Consider the following 17,688-nt stretch of genomic DNA (forward strand, 5'->3'; position numbering starts at 1 on the left):
TATGTAACAAACCTGCACGTTATGCACATGTACCCTAGAACTTAAAGTATAATAAAAAAAAAAAAGAAGTATAAATTGTACTGTGCATGTGAAAAAAAGATTCCAAATCAGTGTACCTGGCATTGTTCTGTCACTTGAGAATTGGAGAATCTATATCAAAATACAATAAACCAACAATTTCTGGCCATTGTTTAAAAAAAAAAAAAAAGATGCATCATTCTTTTACATACCATTAAAAAGAAAAACTGCTGCCTATTAACCTTTGACAAGCCATTGAATACAGCTGCATCTCACTTTTGCAGGTGTTAAAAGGTGGGAAAAGGGGGATAGTTAGTGAATTTTAGAATCAAATAAGACAGAAGAGAGAGACAGATATAGTGGCATATTGGCATATATGCCACTATATGCACATATAACCACTATGGTTAACTCCCACAGGGAGGCAGGCACCCCAGCAGCCCATTTGCAACCTGCCACAGCTGCCAGTATATTTTTGTGTATTTCTTTATATAAATGAAAAAAAAAACCATTCTAGACAACTGTCTGGTATGACTCTCCAGATGCCTCACCTCATCAGACAGATTTCACTAATCCAAGCCTCCTTGGTGAAAATATCCATACCACTGCCACAGTGCAGCGTTTCTTTTGGGGATTAATACAAAAGATCCTAAAAACTAGAATTGCTGTTTCCTTTCTTATGCTCCTCCAATGAATCATACACATTTTTTTTTTTCTATCTGGTATTCTCCAGTTCTAAAGTGCAATTAGAAATAATCCTTCTAAAATTGCACCCCTTCCTCTGTTTAAAACCCCTGAAGAACACTCTATGTGGTCTGTAGGAAAAGCTCAATTCCTTAAGCAGAGAATATAAAATTTTATATCATCTGGTCCCTACCTGCCATGCGTGTCTCATCATGCATAATTCCCTTACATATGTTGAGACACAGCCATATTACAAGGCCTCAATGTATTTGACATATAATGTTTTCTTCAGTTATCTGCTACTTATCCTACTCTTTCTGAAAATCATTGAGAATGAAATCCTACTCCTTCTGACTCAGCTCAAATTTTATCCACTCACTGAAGCCTTCTCTGATGTCTAAAGCCAAAGTGAGGTGCTCTATAAAGACATTCTTATATATATACTGGACATGTTATAGTCATGGTATCTGCCATATCCAGACTTAAGTAGCCTTTGCCCAGAGCCCATGGCTCTGGGGACAGCATGCACTATTCTGTGCACAGACAGAAGCCAATGATTAGATTACAATTTTGCATATTTTCTGAGGGCAGTCCTATCAACAGGTGACTGGTATAAAAAGCGTTGACAAATACAAGTGATGGCAATTAGCTAAACCAACAAGACTGGGTTTCTTCAGGATTTGGACTAGAGAAGAGAGAGAATCAGTCTTTTGGTTGGAAAAGAAGAAGGAGCAGCTACACAGAGGGGCACCACCATAGCGGAGACCATAAGGCCACATGAACTGGTATGAAGAACACACCTGTAGAGACATTCCTAACTGTTTCCCAGTTCTAGTTAAAATTCCATGTATCTCCTCATCATATATTCCTTATTACTTAAAATGACTCAAGCCTCTGTTTTTTACAGCAAAAAGATCCAGGTATGAATATATGTATGTTTATATTTTTAATATATGAAATCATTCCTTCAATATTTATTGAGCAATTTAATGTATACCAAGCACTGTTCAGTGGTGGTAGGTATACAGTAGTAGAAGAGACAAGGGTCCTGCTCTCATACATTCTAGTGGAAAAGACAAATAATAACCAAGAAGATAAGTACTTTCAGGTAATAAATAGCCAAATAGGAACAGCTCCGGTCTGCAGCTCCCAGCAAGACCAATGCAGAAGGAGGATGATTTCTGCATTTCCAACTGAGGTACCCAGTTCATCTCATTGGGACTGGTTAGGCAGTGGGTCCAACCCATGGAGGGTGAGCAGAAGCGGGGGGGGGGGGTGTCGCTTTACCCAGGAAGCGCAAGGAGCTGGGGAACTCCCTCCCACAGCCAAGGAAAGCAGTGAGGGACTGGTTATTATGCTTTTCCCACGGTTTTTGCAATCTGCAGATCAGGAGATTCCCCCGTGTGCCTAAACCACCAGGGCCCTGAGTTTCAAGCACAAAACTGGGCGGCTGTTTCATACCCCAGTGGCACCTGGAATGAGAGTGAGACAGAACCGTTTGCTTCCCTGGAAAGGGGGCTGAAGCCAGGGAGCCAAGTGGTCTTGCTTGGTGGGTCCAACTCCCACAGAGCCCAGCAAGCTAAGAACCACTGGCTTGAAATTTCACCACAAGCACAGCAGTCTGAAGTCGACCTGATATGATCAAGCTTGGCTGGGGGAGGGGCATCCGCCATTATTGAGGCTTGAACAGGCAGTTTTCCCCCTGACAGTGCTAAGGAGGCTGGGAAGTCTGGGCTGGGTGTGGCGAAGCGGCTGTGGCCAGACTGCTTCTCTAGATTCCTCCTCACTGGACGGGACATCTCTGAAGGAAAGGTAACAGCCCCAGTCAGGGCCTTACAGACAAAACCCCCATTGCCCTAAGGAAGGGGCGGCTGTGGGCACAGCTTCAGCAGATTTAATCGCTCCTGCCTGCTGGTTGTGAAGAAAGCAGCTGATCCTGACAAGAGGGATTCTCCCAGCACAGCGCACCAGCTCTGCTAAGGGACAGACTGTCTCCTCAAGTGGGTCCCTGACCCCCATGCCTCCGGACAGGGAGAAACCTCCCAACAGGGGCTGACAGACCTCCCATATACGAGAGCTCCAGCTGGCATCAGGCTGGTGCCTCTCTGGGATGGAGCAGGTAGCAATTTTTGCTGTTCTGCAGCCTCCACTAGAGATACCCAGGCAAACAGGGTCTGGAGTGGACCTCCAGCAAACTGCAGCAGAGCTGCAGAAGAGGGGCCTGTTAGAAGAAAAACTAACAAACAGAAAGCAACAACATCAACATAAAAGACCCCCACACAAAAACCCCATCCAAAGGTCATCAGTCTCAAAATCAAAGGTAGATAAATCCATGAAGATGAGGAAAAATCAGTGCAAAAACGCTGAAAATTCCAAAACCCAGCATGCCTATTCTGCTCCAAATGATCGCAACTCCTCTCCAACAAGAGCACAAAACTGGACCAAGAATGAGGTTAGAGAATTGACAGAAGTAGGCTTCAGAAGGTGGGTAATAAAAAAACTCCTCTTAGCTAAAGAAGCATGTTCTAACCCAATGCAAAGAAGCTAAGAACCTTGATAAAAGATTACAGGAACTGCTAACTAGAATAACCAGTTTAAAGAGGAACATAAATGACTTGATGGAGCTGAAAAACACAGCATAACTTAGTGAAGCATACAAAAGTATCAATAGCCAAATCGATCAAACAGAAGAAAGGATATTACATACTGAAGATCAATTTACTGAAATAAAATGTGAAGGAAAGATGAGAGAAAAAAGCATGAAAAGGAATGAACAAGGACTCTGAGAAATATGGGACTATGTGAAAAGACCAAACCTATGACTGACTGGGGAACCTGAAAGTGACAGGGAGAATGGAACCAAGTTGGAAGACACTCTCCAGGATATCATCCAGGAGAAGTTCCCCAACCTAGCAAGACAGGCCAACATTCAAATTCAGGAAATACAAAGAACACCACTAAGATATTCCTTCAGAAGAGCAACCCCAAGTCACATAATCATCAGATTTTCCAAGGTTGAAACGAAGAAAAAAATATTAAGGGCAGTCAGAGAGAAAGGTCAGGTTACCTACAAAGGGAAGCCCATCAGACTAACACTGGATCTCTCTGCAGAAACCCTACAGGTCAGAAGAGTGGGGATCAATATTCAACATTCTTAAAGAGAATAATTTTCAACCAAAAATTTCATACCCAGCCAAACTAAGCTTCATAAGTGAAGGAAAAATAAAATTCTTTACAGACAAGCAAATGCTGAGGGATTTTGTCAACACCACATCTGTCTTCCAAGAGCTCCTGAAGGAAGCACTAAATATGGAAAGGAAAAATCAGTACCAGCCACTGCAAAAACACAATAAAGTATAAAGGCCAATGACACTATGAAGAAACTGCATCAACTAATGTGCAAAATAACCAGTTAGCATCATGGCAACAGGATCAAATTCACACATAACAATATTAACCTTAAACGTAAATGGGCTAAATGCCCCAATTAAAACACACACACTGGCAAACAGGATAAAGAATCAAGACCCATTGGTGTGCTGTATTCAGGAGACCTATCTCACGTGCAAAGACACACATAGGCTCAAAATAAAGGGATGGAGGAATATTTACCAAGCAAATGGAAAGCAAAAAAAAAGCAGAGGTTGCAATCTTAGTCTCTGATAAAACAGACTTTTAAACCAACAAAGATCAAAAAGGACAAAGAAGAGCATTACATAATGGTAAAGGGATCAATGCAACGGGAAGAGCTAACTATCCTAAATATATATGTACCAAACACAGGAGCAACTAGATTCGTAAAACAAGTTCTTACAGACCTACAAAGAGACACAGACTCCCACACAATACTAGTGGGAAACTTTAACACTCCACTGTCAATATTAGAACAATAAAACAGAAAATTAACAAGGATATTCAAGACTTGAACTCAGCTCTGGACCAAGCAGACCTAATAGACATCTACAGAACTCTACACCCCAAATCAACAGAATATACATTATTCTCAGCACCACACACCATGTAGTCTAAAATAGGCCACATAATTCGAAGTAAAACACTCCTCAGCAAATGCAAAAGAATGGAGTTCATAACAGTCTCTCAGACCAAAGTGCTATCAAACTAGAATTCAGGATTAAGAAACCCACTCAAAACTGCACAACTACATGGAAATTAAACAACCTGCTCCCGAATGACTACTGGGTAAATAACAAAATTAAGACAGAAATCAAGAAGTTATTTGAAATCATTGACAACAAAGACACAATGTACCATAATCTCTGGGACACAGCTAAAGCAGTGTTAAGAGGGAAATTTATAGCACTAAATGCCCACATCAGAAAGTGGGAAAGATCTAAAATCAACACCCTAACATTACAATTAAAAGAACTAGAGAAGCAAGAGCAAACAAATGGAAAAGCTAGCAGAAGACAAGGAATAACTAAGATCAGAGCAGAACTGAAGGAGATAGAGACATGAAAAATTGTTCAAAAAATGAATGAATCCAGGAGTTGCTTTTTGAAAATATTAACAATATAGACGGACCTCTAGCTAGACTAATAAAGAAGAAAAGAGAGAAGAATCAAATAGACACAATAAAAAATGATAATGAGGATATCAACACTGATCCCACAGAAATAAAAACTACCATCAGAAAATACTCTAAACATCTCTATGCAAATAAAATAGAGAATCTAGAAATGGATAAATTCCTGAACACATGCACCCTCCCAAGACTAAACCAGGAAGAAGTCGAATCCCTGAATAGACCAAAAACAAGTTCTAAAATTGAGGCAGTACTTAATAGCCTACCAACCAAAACAAGCCCAGGACCAGACAGATTCACATCTGAATTCTACATCAATATTCTGTTGATATGGGGTGTACAGGAGCTGGTACTATTCCTTCTGAAACTACTGTAAATGACAGAAAAAGAGGGACTCCTCCCTAACTCATTTTATGAGGCGAGCATCATCCTGATACCAAAACGTAGCAGAGACACAACAAAATTTCAGGTCAATATCCCTGATGAACATCGATGCAAAAATTCTCAATAAAATACTAGCAAACTGAATCGAGCAGCACATCAAAAAGCTTATCCACCAAGATCAAGTCAGCTTCATCCCCAGGATACAAGGCTTTTTCAACGTATGCAAATCAATAAATGAAATTCATCACATAAACAGAACCAATGACGAAAACCACATGATTATCTCAATAGATGCAGAAAAGGCCTCTGATAAAATTCAACATCCTTCATGCTAAAAACTCTAAACAAACTAGGTATTAATGGAGCATTTCTCAAAATAGTAAGAGGTATTTATGAGAAACCCATAGCCAATATTATACTGAATGGGCAAAAGCTAAAAGCATTCCCTTAGAAAACTGGCACATTACAAGGATGCCTGCTCTCACCACTCCTATTCAACATAGTATTGGAATCTCTGGCCAGGGCAATCAGGCAAGAGAAAGAAATAAAGTGTATTCAAATAGGAAGAGAGGAAGTCAAATTGTCTCTGTTTGACTACAACATGACTGTATATTTAGAAAACCCCATTGTCTCAGCCCAAAAACTCCTTAAGCTGATAAGCAACTTCAGCAAAGTCTCAGGATTCCAAATTAATGTGCAAAATCAAAGGATTCCTATACAGCAACAGTAGGCAAGCAGAGAGCCAAATCATGAATGAACTCCCATTCACAATTGTTACAAAGAGAATAAAATACCTAGGAATACAACTTACAAGGGATATGAAGGACCTCTTCAAGGAGAACTACAAACCACTGCTTGAGGAAATAAGAGAGGACACAAACAAATGGAAAAACATTCCATGCTCATGGATAGGAAGAATATTGTGAAAATGGCCATACTGCCCAAAGTAATTTATAGATTCCATGCTATTCCCATCAAGCTACCATTGACTTTCATCACAGAATTAGAAAAAATACTTTAAATTTCATATGGAATCAAAAAAGAGCCCATATAGTCAAACCCTAAGCAAAAAGAACAAAGCTGGAGACAATCCTAAGCAAAAAGGACAAAGCTAAACAAAAAGATCACGCTACCTGACTTCAAACTATACTACAAGGCTACAGTAACCAAAACAGCATGTTACTGGTATCAAACCACAAAGATAGACCAATGGAACAGAACAGAGACCTCAGAAATAACACCACACATCTACAACCTTCTGATCTTCAATAAACCTCACAAAAACAAGCAATGGGGAAAGGATTCCCTATTTAATTAATGGTGCTGGGAAAACTGGCTAGCCATATGCAGTAAACTGAAACTGGACCCCTTCCTTACACCTTATACAAAAATTAACTCGAGATAAATTAAAGACTTAAATGTAAAACCCAAAACCATAAAAACCCTAGAGAAAACCTAGGCAATACCATTCAGGACACAGGCATGGGCAAAGACTTCATGAATAAAACACCAAAAGCAATTACAACAAAGCCAAAACTGACAAATGGGATTGAATTAAATGAAAGAGCTTCTGCACAGCAAAATAAACTATCATCAGAGTGAACTGGCAACCTACAGAATGGGAGAAAATTTTTGCAAACTATCTATCTGACAAAGATCTAATATCCACAATCTACAAGGAACTTAAACAAATTTACAAGAAAAAAACAAACAACCCCATCAAAAAGTAGGTGAAGGATAAGAACAGACACTTCTCAAAAGAAGATATTTACGCAGACAACAAACATATGAAAAAAAGCTCATCGTCACTGGTCATTAGAGAAATGCAAATCAGAGCCACAATGAGATACCATCTCACACCAGTTAGAATGGTGATCATTAAAAAGTCAGGAAACAACAGATGCTGGTGAGGCTGTGGAGAAATAGGAATGCTTTTACACTGTTGGTGATAGTGTAAATTAGTTCAACCATTGTGGAAGACAGTGTGGCAATTCCTCAAGGATATAATACCAGAAATTCCATTTGATCCAGCAATCCCATTACTGTGTATACACCCCAAAAATTATAAATTATTCTACTATCAAGACATATGCACACATATGTTTATTGAAGCACTATTTACAATAGCAAAGACTTGGAACCAACCCAAATGTCCATCAATGATAGACTGGATAAAGAAAATGTGGCACATATACACCAGGGAATGCTACGCAGCCATAAAAAGGAATGAGTTCATGTCTTTTGCAGGGACATGGATGAAGCTGGAAGTCACCATTCTTAAAACAAACTAATGCAGGAACAGAAAACCAAACACTGCATGTTCTCACTCATAGGTGGGAGATGAACAATGAGAACACATGGACAACAGGGAGGGGAACATCACACATTGGGGCCTATTGGGGGCTGGGGGGCAAGGGGAGACAAAGCATTAGGACAAATACCTAATGCATGTGGGGCTTAAAACCTGGATGATGGGTTTATGGGTGCAGCAAACCACCATAGCACACGTATACCTATGTAACAAACCTGCATGTTCTGCACATGTATCCCAGAACTTAAAAGTAAAAAAAAAAAAAAAAAATAAAATTAAAGTAGTAATAAGGTACTATGAATAAAATAAAATCGGATAATAGAAAAATGAAAGAGGGGAGGGGCTGGAAAGAGCAGGGCTAGATAATGTACTTAGGAATGCCTCCCTGGTAAGAGACTGGATGAAGGGAAAAGTCCAGTTCTGTGCAGCTCTGGAGAAACACATTCAAGGCAGAAGAAACAGGTAAAAGGTCCTCAGGTTGAAACTAGTTTACCATGTTTAAAGAAGCCAATATAAGGTCAGAGTGACTTAAGACTAGTAACAAAATGAAGTTTGATGAGAGGTCTATACATACATAAATACAAAAACATAAACTCAATTATAAACCAAGACACACAGAGAAACCAGGTTAGTTTTGGCTTTTCATGAGATTATTAAAAATAGATACTTAAAACTTCACGATTAAAGCTTAGGCAGACAGGATTCTGGCGGGCTTTGGGGAATAGTCTTCTTCACAGTGTCATGACCTTGAGTAGTGCCAGCATAGTGGTGTTGATCATGTCATCCCAGAGATTTCTTTTCTCTTTTTCACTCAAGAACAGGAAAAGCATTTACATCACATCTTCCGAAATTCCATAAACAAATCAATTTGAAGGGAGGAGAATATCTTTTTCTGGGCTACCATTGAAAAATAATGGCTTTATTATTGTTTTTGTAAATATATACATGAACTTCTTCCCAAATTTCAAATAGATATTAAATATTTACTATACTGTATTCATAGGCTATTGTCAGCACACTTGAATGGCATAATTAGGGAAAGTAAAATCAAATTTAATATCTTACCATTGATTATCATTAGTCAAATTATGAAAGCACATCAATAAAAATGTTTTTAAAATAATTCTATTGTATAATGCTATTTAAATCTGTATCATATTTAGTTGTAATGTAAAAAAAACAAATATCAGGCTATCAGAAAATAAAAAATAAGATGCCAAATATTACTACACACTAGATTCGTATACTAACTACTTTATATACTAAATACTAACTTTATAATCTTGTTGAAGTTTTACGTGTCTGTGTTCTAAAGCTATATATAAATATGCCTAAATATCTTCAGATAGTTTTAAATTTCAAAAAAACTTTTTAGTGACTGTTAAAGACTAGTTTAAGAGATTCTGCAGTGAAAGAACATTCCATGTATCAGGGATTAGTAAACTTTTTATGTAAAGGACCAGAGAGTACATAAATATTTTAGGTTTTGTGAGCCATTCAATCTCTGTCACCACTATTTAACTTCATAGGCACATAAAACAAAGCAGCCGTCGACAAGATTTAAATGACTAAGCATGGCTGTGATCCAATACATTTTATTTATAAAAAGATGTGGCAGGCCAGATTTGACCCACAAGCTACAGTTTGTGAACCCCTGACAGATGTAATTAAATCTCTTTATCAGCACACTTTGGCTATAAGTAATAAAACACCCAACAAATAAATGAGAATAGCTATTTCTGTCTATTTTATTCACTAATGTATCTCAAAGCCTTAAATGGTGCCTGACATTTAGTAATCACTCAACAGTTGTGAATGACTATTTTCTTACTTCACCTAATATTAACTTGGAAGGTATACAGTTCCAGATTTGCTTCAGCAGCTCAATAATATCATTTAAGGACTTTGCAAAGGTTTCCTCATGTTTCTCTTCTTCTAATCTTCTCATGTTGCTGATACCTACACACATAGTTAAAAAATGGCTATAGCAGCTTCACACATCACTTTCTAAAACGACAGGGAGCAGGAAAAGGGGAAAGCTTTCTTTTTGCCCTCTCTCCTCTTATCAGAGAGAAAAAGCTTTTTCAGAAGCTCCACAAGAGACTTTCCTTTATATCTCACTGGCTAAAACTAGGTCACATGTCCACTTCCAAGCCAATTCCTGGCAAAAAGACATAAAAACTGGTTTAGGTCAATGATTTATTATCTCAGGTTGTGGAAGAAGCTCATCCTCCCTGAGCACGTTGCCACTGGAACAAAATTAGGGTTATGTGACTATGCATGAAGGAAAAAAACAGCTCTTGTACTGGCAACAGATGATGTCTTCCATACCCTCAATAGTAAAATAAAAAATGACAACAATACAATTTACTTTGTTTTACTTAGTATCAGAAAATGCTGTACATGTATTCATTCATTTATTCAATTATCTTACTCAATTTCCTTCCTCTGGAAAGTTATGAGAGGAGGAAAAAATAGTATTGAGAAAGAAACAAGACAAAGCAAAACAAAACAAAAACCTCTATAATCTCAACATGAAATACATTTCAAGGATTTCAAAATGGAAGGGAGAATACTAATAATAATAATATGTATTTTTTTTACTTTTTCCTCAGTCTGAGTTTTACAAAATGACTTCATTATTTCTTATTTGTAGTAAAGTCTCAGATAATATACACTGATATACAAATGTAAGTATTAAAATTTTTCCAAAATTCAGTAATGTGAAATTGTATACTTTTACATAATCCACGTCATTGCTACCTTCCATTATTTAGACCTGTCCATGTATATTTATTTAAGGTATTTTCCTTAAAAATAATAAATTCTTTTGATTTTGTAGTCCTTAGCTGCAACATATAATTAAAAGTAGGATGTTGTCCTAATGACATAATCAGTAGAGTTCATTTTAAAACCTGATTAACACTATCAAGTTACCAAAAGTGTCTTTAATAAACTTAGAATCCATTTTTTTTACACTTTCCTATTGTACTAGGAATAAACATATTCATGAGACATGACTGCATTACCGTTAAATAGGTGAAGGCAGATTTTAAAGATTGGCTTCAAAAGACCTGGATATGAAAATAATAATATAAAGTCCAATATAGGAAACAATTAAATGATTATCTCAACCATAAAACACCTTGTCTATTCTCAGCACATTAATATACAAGCTTTATCTAAGTATATTGGTGATTCAGAAACCTTTATAATATTCTTTACTAGGAAGAGAATATTCCTGCTTAATAAGTATTTTGGAAAAGAAGAGTAAATTATAAAATATTAAGGTTAAAAAAAATTTCCCATGGGAAAAAAACAAAAATAAATGAGAAAAACTAAAAGCCCAATTAAAAGATTTACTTTATTTTGCACTTCAGTAAACACTGACAGCTTAAATATGTGAAGGTTTTGGAAATCAGAAGGAAAGAAAACTAATGGAAAATACAAGGAAGAGAAAATCATGAAATAGCCAAGGGCAAGACAATTCCATGGGTGTGCTATGTAATTTTAAGGAACGGCATGTATTAATTCAAATATAGCTACACTAAAATAAATGCAATTAAAATAAAAATAAAATTACTGTATAATATAGAATACAATAAAAGAATGTCAAACTTTAAAAGAGCCCATGTTTTGAATAAATTTAGAACTAAAAAAACTTTGGATATTTAGTTAAAAGTCAACAAAAAAAGATGTATCAGATTTCAGTCCAGTTATATGAATTTTATGGGTTAAAGTTAAGAAACTTGGTATGGAAAAGCTTTAAACATTTTTTAGAAGCAAACATAAGAGAAGATCTCTATGATGTTAGGCTGAGAAAGGACTTCTTACGGGAGATACAAAGAATAATAACCACAGGAGAAGAGTGAGAGATTCAAATACTTTAAGTTAAAAAAAAAAAGAAAAAAAATTCTGTTAATCAAACACACCACATTCTGGGAATACAGATTTGAAACACCTATTATCGAATGTGTTCTATGAACCACTGGCACTAATTATTTATTTCTGTCCCCTTCCATATTCTGGCCTCTGTCCCAGGGGCGAAAAGTCTCAAACTACATTGTCCAGATGTCTTGCAGCTGAAGTTGTGGATAAGATTAAAATTTTACCAGTGAGAGGCATTGAAGGGAGATATAGAAGGCAGAAGTGAGCTGAGATCATTTTTCTGTTGATATAGTGGCTGGTAAGTAAAACTGGATAGACAAAAATGTCTCTTGTAGTCAATATCATATGGTCCTTTTTCCAATATCAAGTCTGCAGCTTTATGGAAACGATGCTGCCATGGTAGTAATAGGGATGGTGGTAGCACCATAAATTCCTGACCTCAGGATTATAGTCTCTGAGGTGTAACTGTAAAACCAATGATTTAGTAGCACTTAACTGTAAGTGAATTAAATCCTTTCTTGTTTGAAATTTCTAGAATGGTTATTGTTTACTGCGTTGAGACTGGCACATCAACAAATTTTCAGAATACAGATCACATAATGCACTTTGACAATTTAATAAGAAAAAGGTAAGTAGAAATGGGGAAAATATATGAACAAGCATTTTATGAGAAAAGAAAACCACACAGGTAAATAAACATACAAATGGTCAACAATGGCAGGCTGAGGCGGGCAGATCATGAGGTCAGGATATCGAGACCATCCTGGCTAACATGGTGAATCCCCATCTCTACTGAAAATACAAAAAAATTAGCTGGGCATGGTGGCAGGCGCCTGTACCAGCTACTTGGGAGGCTGAGGCAGGAGAATGGCACGAACCCGGGAGGCGGAGCTTGCACTGAGTAGAGATCGCACCACTGCACTCCAGCCTGGGAGACAGAGCAAGACTCTGTCTCAAAAAAAAAAAAGTCAACAATATTAGTATTCAGGAAAATGCATATTAAAACCACAATAAAAAAGTATTTAACAGTCAAAATGATGAAAATTAGGAAGCTTAACAAGAGCCACAGCTATTAAAAGATATGGATCAATATAAACTCATAAATATCACTGGTAAGAGTGTAAATTGGTATAGCTATTTTGGAAATTAAGTTGATATTATATTGCAAAATTGCTATTCATATAACCTATAATTCAGCAACTTCCTTTCTTGAAACTCTTGCACTTGTGTTATTGAATAAAAAAGTCCTAGAACACTAGATACCATTTTTATACAGTCTTTAAAAATATATAACTAAAAAGTATATTGCTTGGAGATACACATACCTATAAAAAAACTGTAAAAGCAAGGGAATAATAAACACAAAATTCAAGATAGTGTTTATCTCTGGCAGAGAGAAAGAGAAGGATGGGAAATGGAAGAAAATCATGGACAGATGCACCAGTATTGGCAACATTTTAACACTCAAGCTGAGTGGTATGTTGAGAAGTTTTCATTTTATCAATATGTTTTCCAGTATACATATATATTATATACTACATTATTGATTGCTAATATTTGTAAGGTGCTTATTTTGTCCCCTACTCCAAGTACTTACTTTATCCCTTACAGTCAGCCCTATGAAATAGGTTCTATCATGATATCTGATTTATAGAAGAGGACACTAAAACAGAAAGGGAAGTAACCTGTCCAGGGTCATATGGCTAACAAGTAATTGAGCTAGGAGTCAAATAGAAAAATCAGGCCCCAGAGTCCACATTCTTAACTATTAATATTATAGCTATCAAATATCAAATAACAAAAATAAAAGTTACCTAAGACAATAAAAGATAAAACCAATAGTTAATTGATTTACCTTTCATTTTCCTTGATGACATTTTCAAGCTGTAGTTTCATCTCACCCACTTGTTTCTGAAAGAATAAAATATGGTTTCGCAATACATTTTCCAGACAATCAGCTCTCCATTAAGTAGATCACTCACGTAAGCAATCAGATTCTGACACTGGTCTAGTGTCAGATTAGAAAGACTTATTCTTTATTTCTAACAAAGTGATAATTAATATGGATAGTTTACTAATAAACAGAATACAATAAAACATTCATTTTAAATAAAATATAAATAAAATAGAAAGATTTTATGTAACACAGTGGGAAATATTTATAAATGTAATTCCTATGACTTGTAGCTGTGAAAAACAGATGAAAGATATTCTGGAGTATGTCACTATAACAAATACCAGATGGTTCCTGTATCTTGAATGTATATCTTAGTTAATTCACCTCAGTTTAGTGAAGCCCATATAAGCATGTGTATTTTTCTAGTATTTCAAAAGGTAAAATGCTAACAGCAAGAAGAAAATGGAGGTCTTTTTTAGCAGTCATTCATTCAGTCTCTGATTCACCACCTTCATTAACTATCTAAACTCTCTGTACCATACAAGGCTGTTAAGGTAAACAGACATGCTCATTGAAAAATAGTAGGAAAGATGGTTTAAAAAAAAAAAAACACCTAACTAAAATACAAGGAAGACTAAAATGCACACTAGAAAGGGAATTAAATGAAGATCTGATTAATGCTCTCTGAAGGAGTAAAAAGATGTTAGGATTTCAAAAGAAAAAGAAAGAGCATTTAAAATTGGTGAAAATATGAGTAAAAGCAAAATAGCAAAAAAATAAGTAAACTCTCAGTAAGTGTGAATGAGAAAGTGGAAAGCATACACACACACACCCCCCGAAAAAAATACCCTGAATTTATATGTAAAAGCATGCAAAATCTCACTTAAAACTGTAATCAATTGATGATTGTGTATTAGTCTTGATTGTGCTTCCTAGGCTAAAGGAGAGAAGCTTATCCTGGAGTACACCTTCACAAGGGACAGGTGGAACAAGCAGTTCTCCAAGCCTTTTTCTCTCCCTTTCAACCAGAGAAGATAAAGGCAGCTTGGTCTAGGAGATCAGAATAGTGAATGCTAACTATAAATTTGGTTTGAAAGGTGAACTTTTCCAAGGTCCCCGTTATGCCTGAAACACAATTAAACCAACATGAATTAATTCACTACCAGATAATTGAGCACTGACCATATATGGACCGATACAGTGAGAGATAAAATTGGAAAGACAGGTACAGGGTTTTGAGAATGCCATGGCAAGAGGTTTGGATTTATTGTAGCAATTATCTTGATTTTATAATTTTTTAATAATTTTTTTTTTCCCTGAGATGGCGTCTCACTCTGTCTCTTAAGCTGGAGTGTTCTCGAGAGCATGATCACAGCCCACTGCAGCCAATAAACTCATCTTTAAAAGTTGCAAAACTATCAGTGCATCTTAAAGAATGTTTATTACTCTTAAACAATTATGTAAGATATATACTCATTAGCTAAGACTAAAGATGGATTGTAACACTCTCACTATAAATTCCTTACTGTAAAATATTTCAAAATATTTACATTTGGAAGGAAGTGAAATCCACACAGTATTTCTCACATCATCAAATTTTTCCCTTCTATTTATATTTTCTGGCAAAAAATTGTCCATATAGAGAATTGCAGTGCTACTTTTCCTGCTTTGGAGATACACTATTTTTTGACTAGGTCAATAAGTCATAAGAACTAGTACTTCTAATCAATCACATCTATCTGAGCAACCACTCTTAGCTGTCAACATTTTTTTTTCTCTAAAAGAAGGAGCAATTATTTTTATCATCAAAGACTCTTAGGCTTTCTAGCACAGTTTATTTCTCTCTTGTAATTAATTCAGTGATCACCCTCTGGCGGTAAAGAATGCAAAATGGAAAAACAAACTTAAACATCTTAGTAAAATAGCCGATTAAAGAAATATACGAATCAGATTATAAAAAATTTAAAAGAATTTAATTTCAAGATAATTAGCTATCCTATGTTATAACAACCAAAGTACATAATATGTTATTATAGGAATTTAGAAAGAGTAAATTCAGCAGAAACTTTAAATTCACTACTCCTGAAAACAAAAGGAAAATATCATCTGTGCAAAAGAGAGCTTTCCGTTGCTCTTTAATTGTCAGCTAGGAAGATTAAAAGACATTACTATGCTTGTCCTAAATTTAAATGACTACAGGCTAAGAAATACACAGTAAAGACCAGAAAGACTTTATGATAAAAGACACTATAATTTTAATGAAATGCTTTTATTTGATATTTGGGTCTAGAGGACAACTTTGTACGTTTATGTATTTGAGAAATAACCTTGGAAATGAAAGCCTACATAATTTCAAATGCAGTGAAAGAACCTAATTTTATTTTTAGCAACTGGAAGCATTATGTGTTCTTTTAGTAAAGCTATATATCAATGCATTAATTGATAAGTAAGGGCTTATTAAGCTAGCTCTAATCATCTTATTCCCATAAACCTTGGCATTTAATCATTTATTAAATATTTAAGGGCCTACTATGTGCTACACTTGAAAGTATACAGTAGGATCCCTTCATGTCCACGCATAGAAAGAAAAGGAAGGGAGAAAGTGCTTAGTGTCTGCCACACACACGGCCCCATTCTGAGGAAATCAGTCTCAGGGGCTGCTTTACTATATTTTATTTATTTATTTTTTTGAGACAGAGTCTCACTCTGTTGCCCAGGCTGGAGTGTGGTGGCACCATCTCGGCTCACTGCAGCCTCTGCCTCCCGGGTTCAAGTGATTTCTCCTGCCTCAGCCTCCCAAGTAGCTGGGATTACAGGTGTATGGCACCATATCTGGCTAATTTTTGTATTTTTAATAGAGACGGAAATTCATTATGTTGGCCAGGCTGGTCTCAAACTCCTGACCTCAAGGGATCTCCGTACATTGTCCTCCCAAAGTGCTGGGATTGCAGATGTGAGCCAACACACTTGGCCAGGGTGTTTTAATATAAAGTCATTATACTCTCTTCTATTTGCATTAATGAAATCCAACTCTGCCATCCTTGCTACAACTGTATTTATCCAGGAATTGGTATCTAAACCAAACACAATCATGAGTATATTCAAGCTCTAATAAAGAGAGGTCATTGCCTCCTGATAGGCTTAGCTTGAGACATATAAGTTCTATTTAAGAAATACTTCTATTATATGGTTATCACAGTATCAGAAAGGTCAAAATTTTAGGGGAAAACGTTAAAAGACATTTTCAGATCAAATAAACACATTATAAATATTAGGTATATTCTAAACATGTAGCTCATTGAAACTCAAATTGTACCCTAAACAATTTTGTGCTATTATTTCAGTTCTCCATAAGCCCTGGGACCCAAAATGATAATCCATTCTGCAAGTAATGGGAAATGCAGATAGAATGAGGTAAGGAGGAAGGTATGAAAGGATGAGAGACAGTTTTAGGTTAAAAATAGAGAGATGTAAGCAAACAATAATGAGATTAAGAGATTCTTCTAAGCACCTAAGAAATATCTCATGCAAGACAGCAAGAGCAAGGAAACACTGAATTAAAAGACAAAACTGAAGAGAATACTTATTTTCTTTGAGACAAGGTCCAGTTCTGTTGCCTAGGCTGGAGTGCAGCGGCTTGACCACAGCTCACTAAAGCCTCGACCTCCCAGGCTCAAGCAATTCTTTTACTTCAGCCTTCTGAGCAGCTAGGACCACAGGTGCACACCACCACACCCAGCTAACTTAATCCCAGCACTTTGGGAGGCCAAGGCGGGCGGATCACCAGGTCAGGAGATCAAGACCATCCTGGCCAATATGGTGAAACCCCATCTCTACTAAAAACACAAAAATTAGCTGGGCACAGTGGCTCATGCCTGTAATCCCAGCTACTCGGGAGGCTGAGGCAGGAGAATAGCTTGAACCAGGGAGTTAGAGGTTGCAGTGAGCCAAGATCGCACCACT

At 36.5% G+C, this 17,688-nt stretch overlaps 1 protein-coding gene across 3 annotated transcripts in view; it reads right to left on the reverse strand.

Annotated features, from left to right (window-relative positions):
* Nucleotides 1-17,688, reverse strand: part of SCLT1 (sodium channel and clathrin linker 1) — a 211,297-nt gene that overhangs the window by 143,210 nt on the left and 50,399 nt on the right. Inside the window, exons 5-6 of one of the 3 annotated variants that reach the window (XM_011935615.1) lie at nucleotides 13,684-13,739; nucleotides 11,286-12,776 (exon numbers count right to left, since the gene is read on the reverse strand). In XM_011935615.1, coding sequence (XP_011791005.1) covers nucleotides 12,671-12,776; nucleotides 13,684-13,739 — 162 coding nt within the window. In that variant the 3' untranslated portion in view covers nucleotides 11,286-12,670. Of the gene's footprint in view, nucleotides 1-11,285; nucleotides 12,777-13,683; nucleotides 13,740-13,843; nucleotides 14,851-17,688 lie in introns of those variants that run through there. The other 2 variants (XM_011935614.1, XM_011935616.1) reach the window with 2 other exon arrangements.

This window comes from Colobus angolensis, unplaced genomic scaffold, assembly GCF_000951035.1.
Source record: "Colobus angolensis palliatus isolate OR3802 unplaced genomic scaffold, Cang.pa_1.0 Scaffold145, whole genome shotgun sequence".
In the NCBI taxonomy this organism is placed as follows: Eukaryota; Metazoa; Chordata; class Mammalia; order Primates; family Cercopithecidae; genus Colobus; species Colobus angolensis.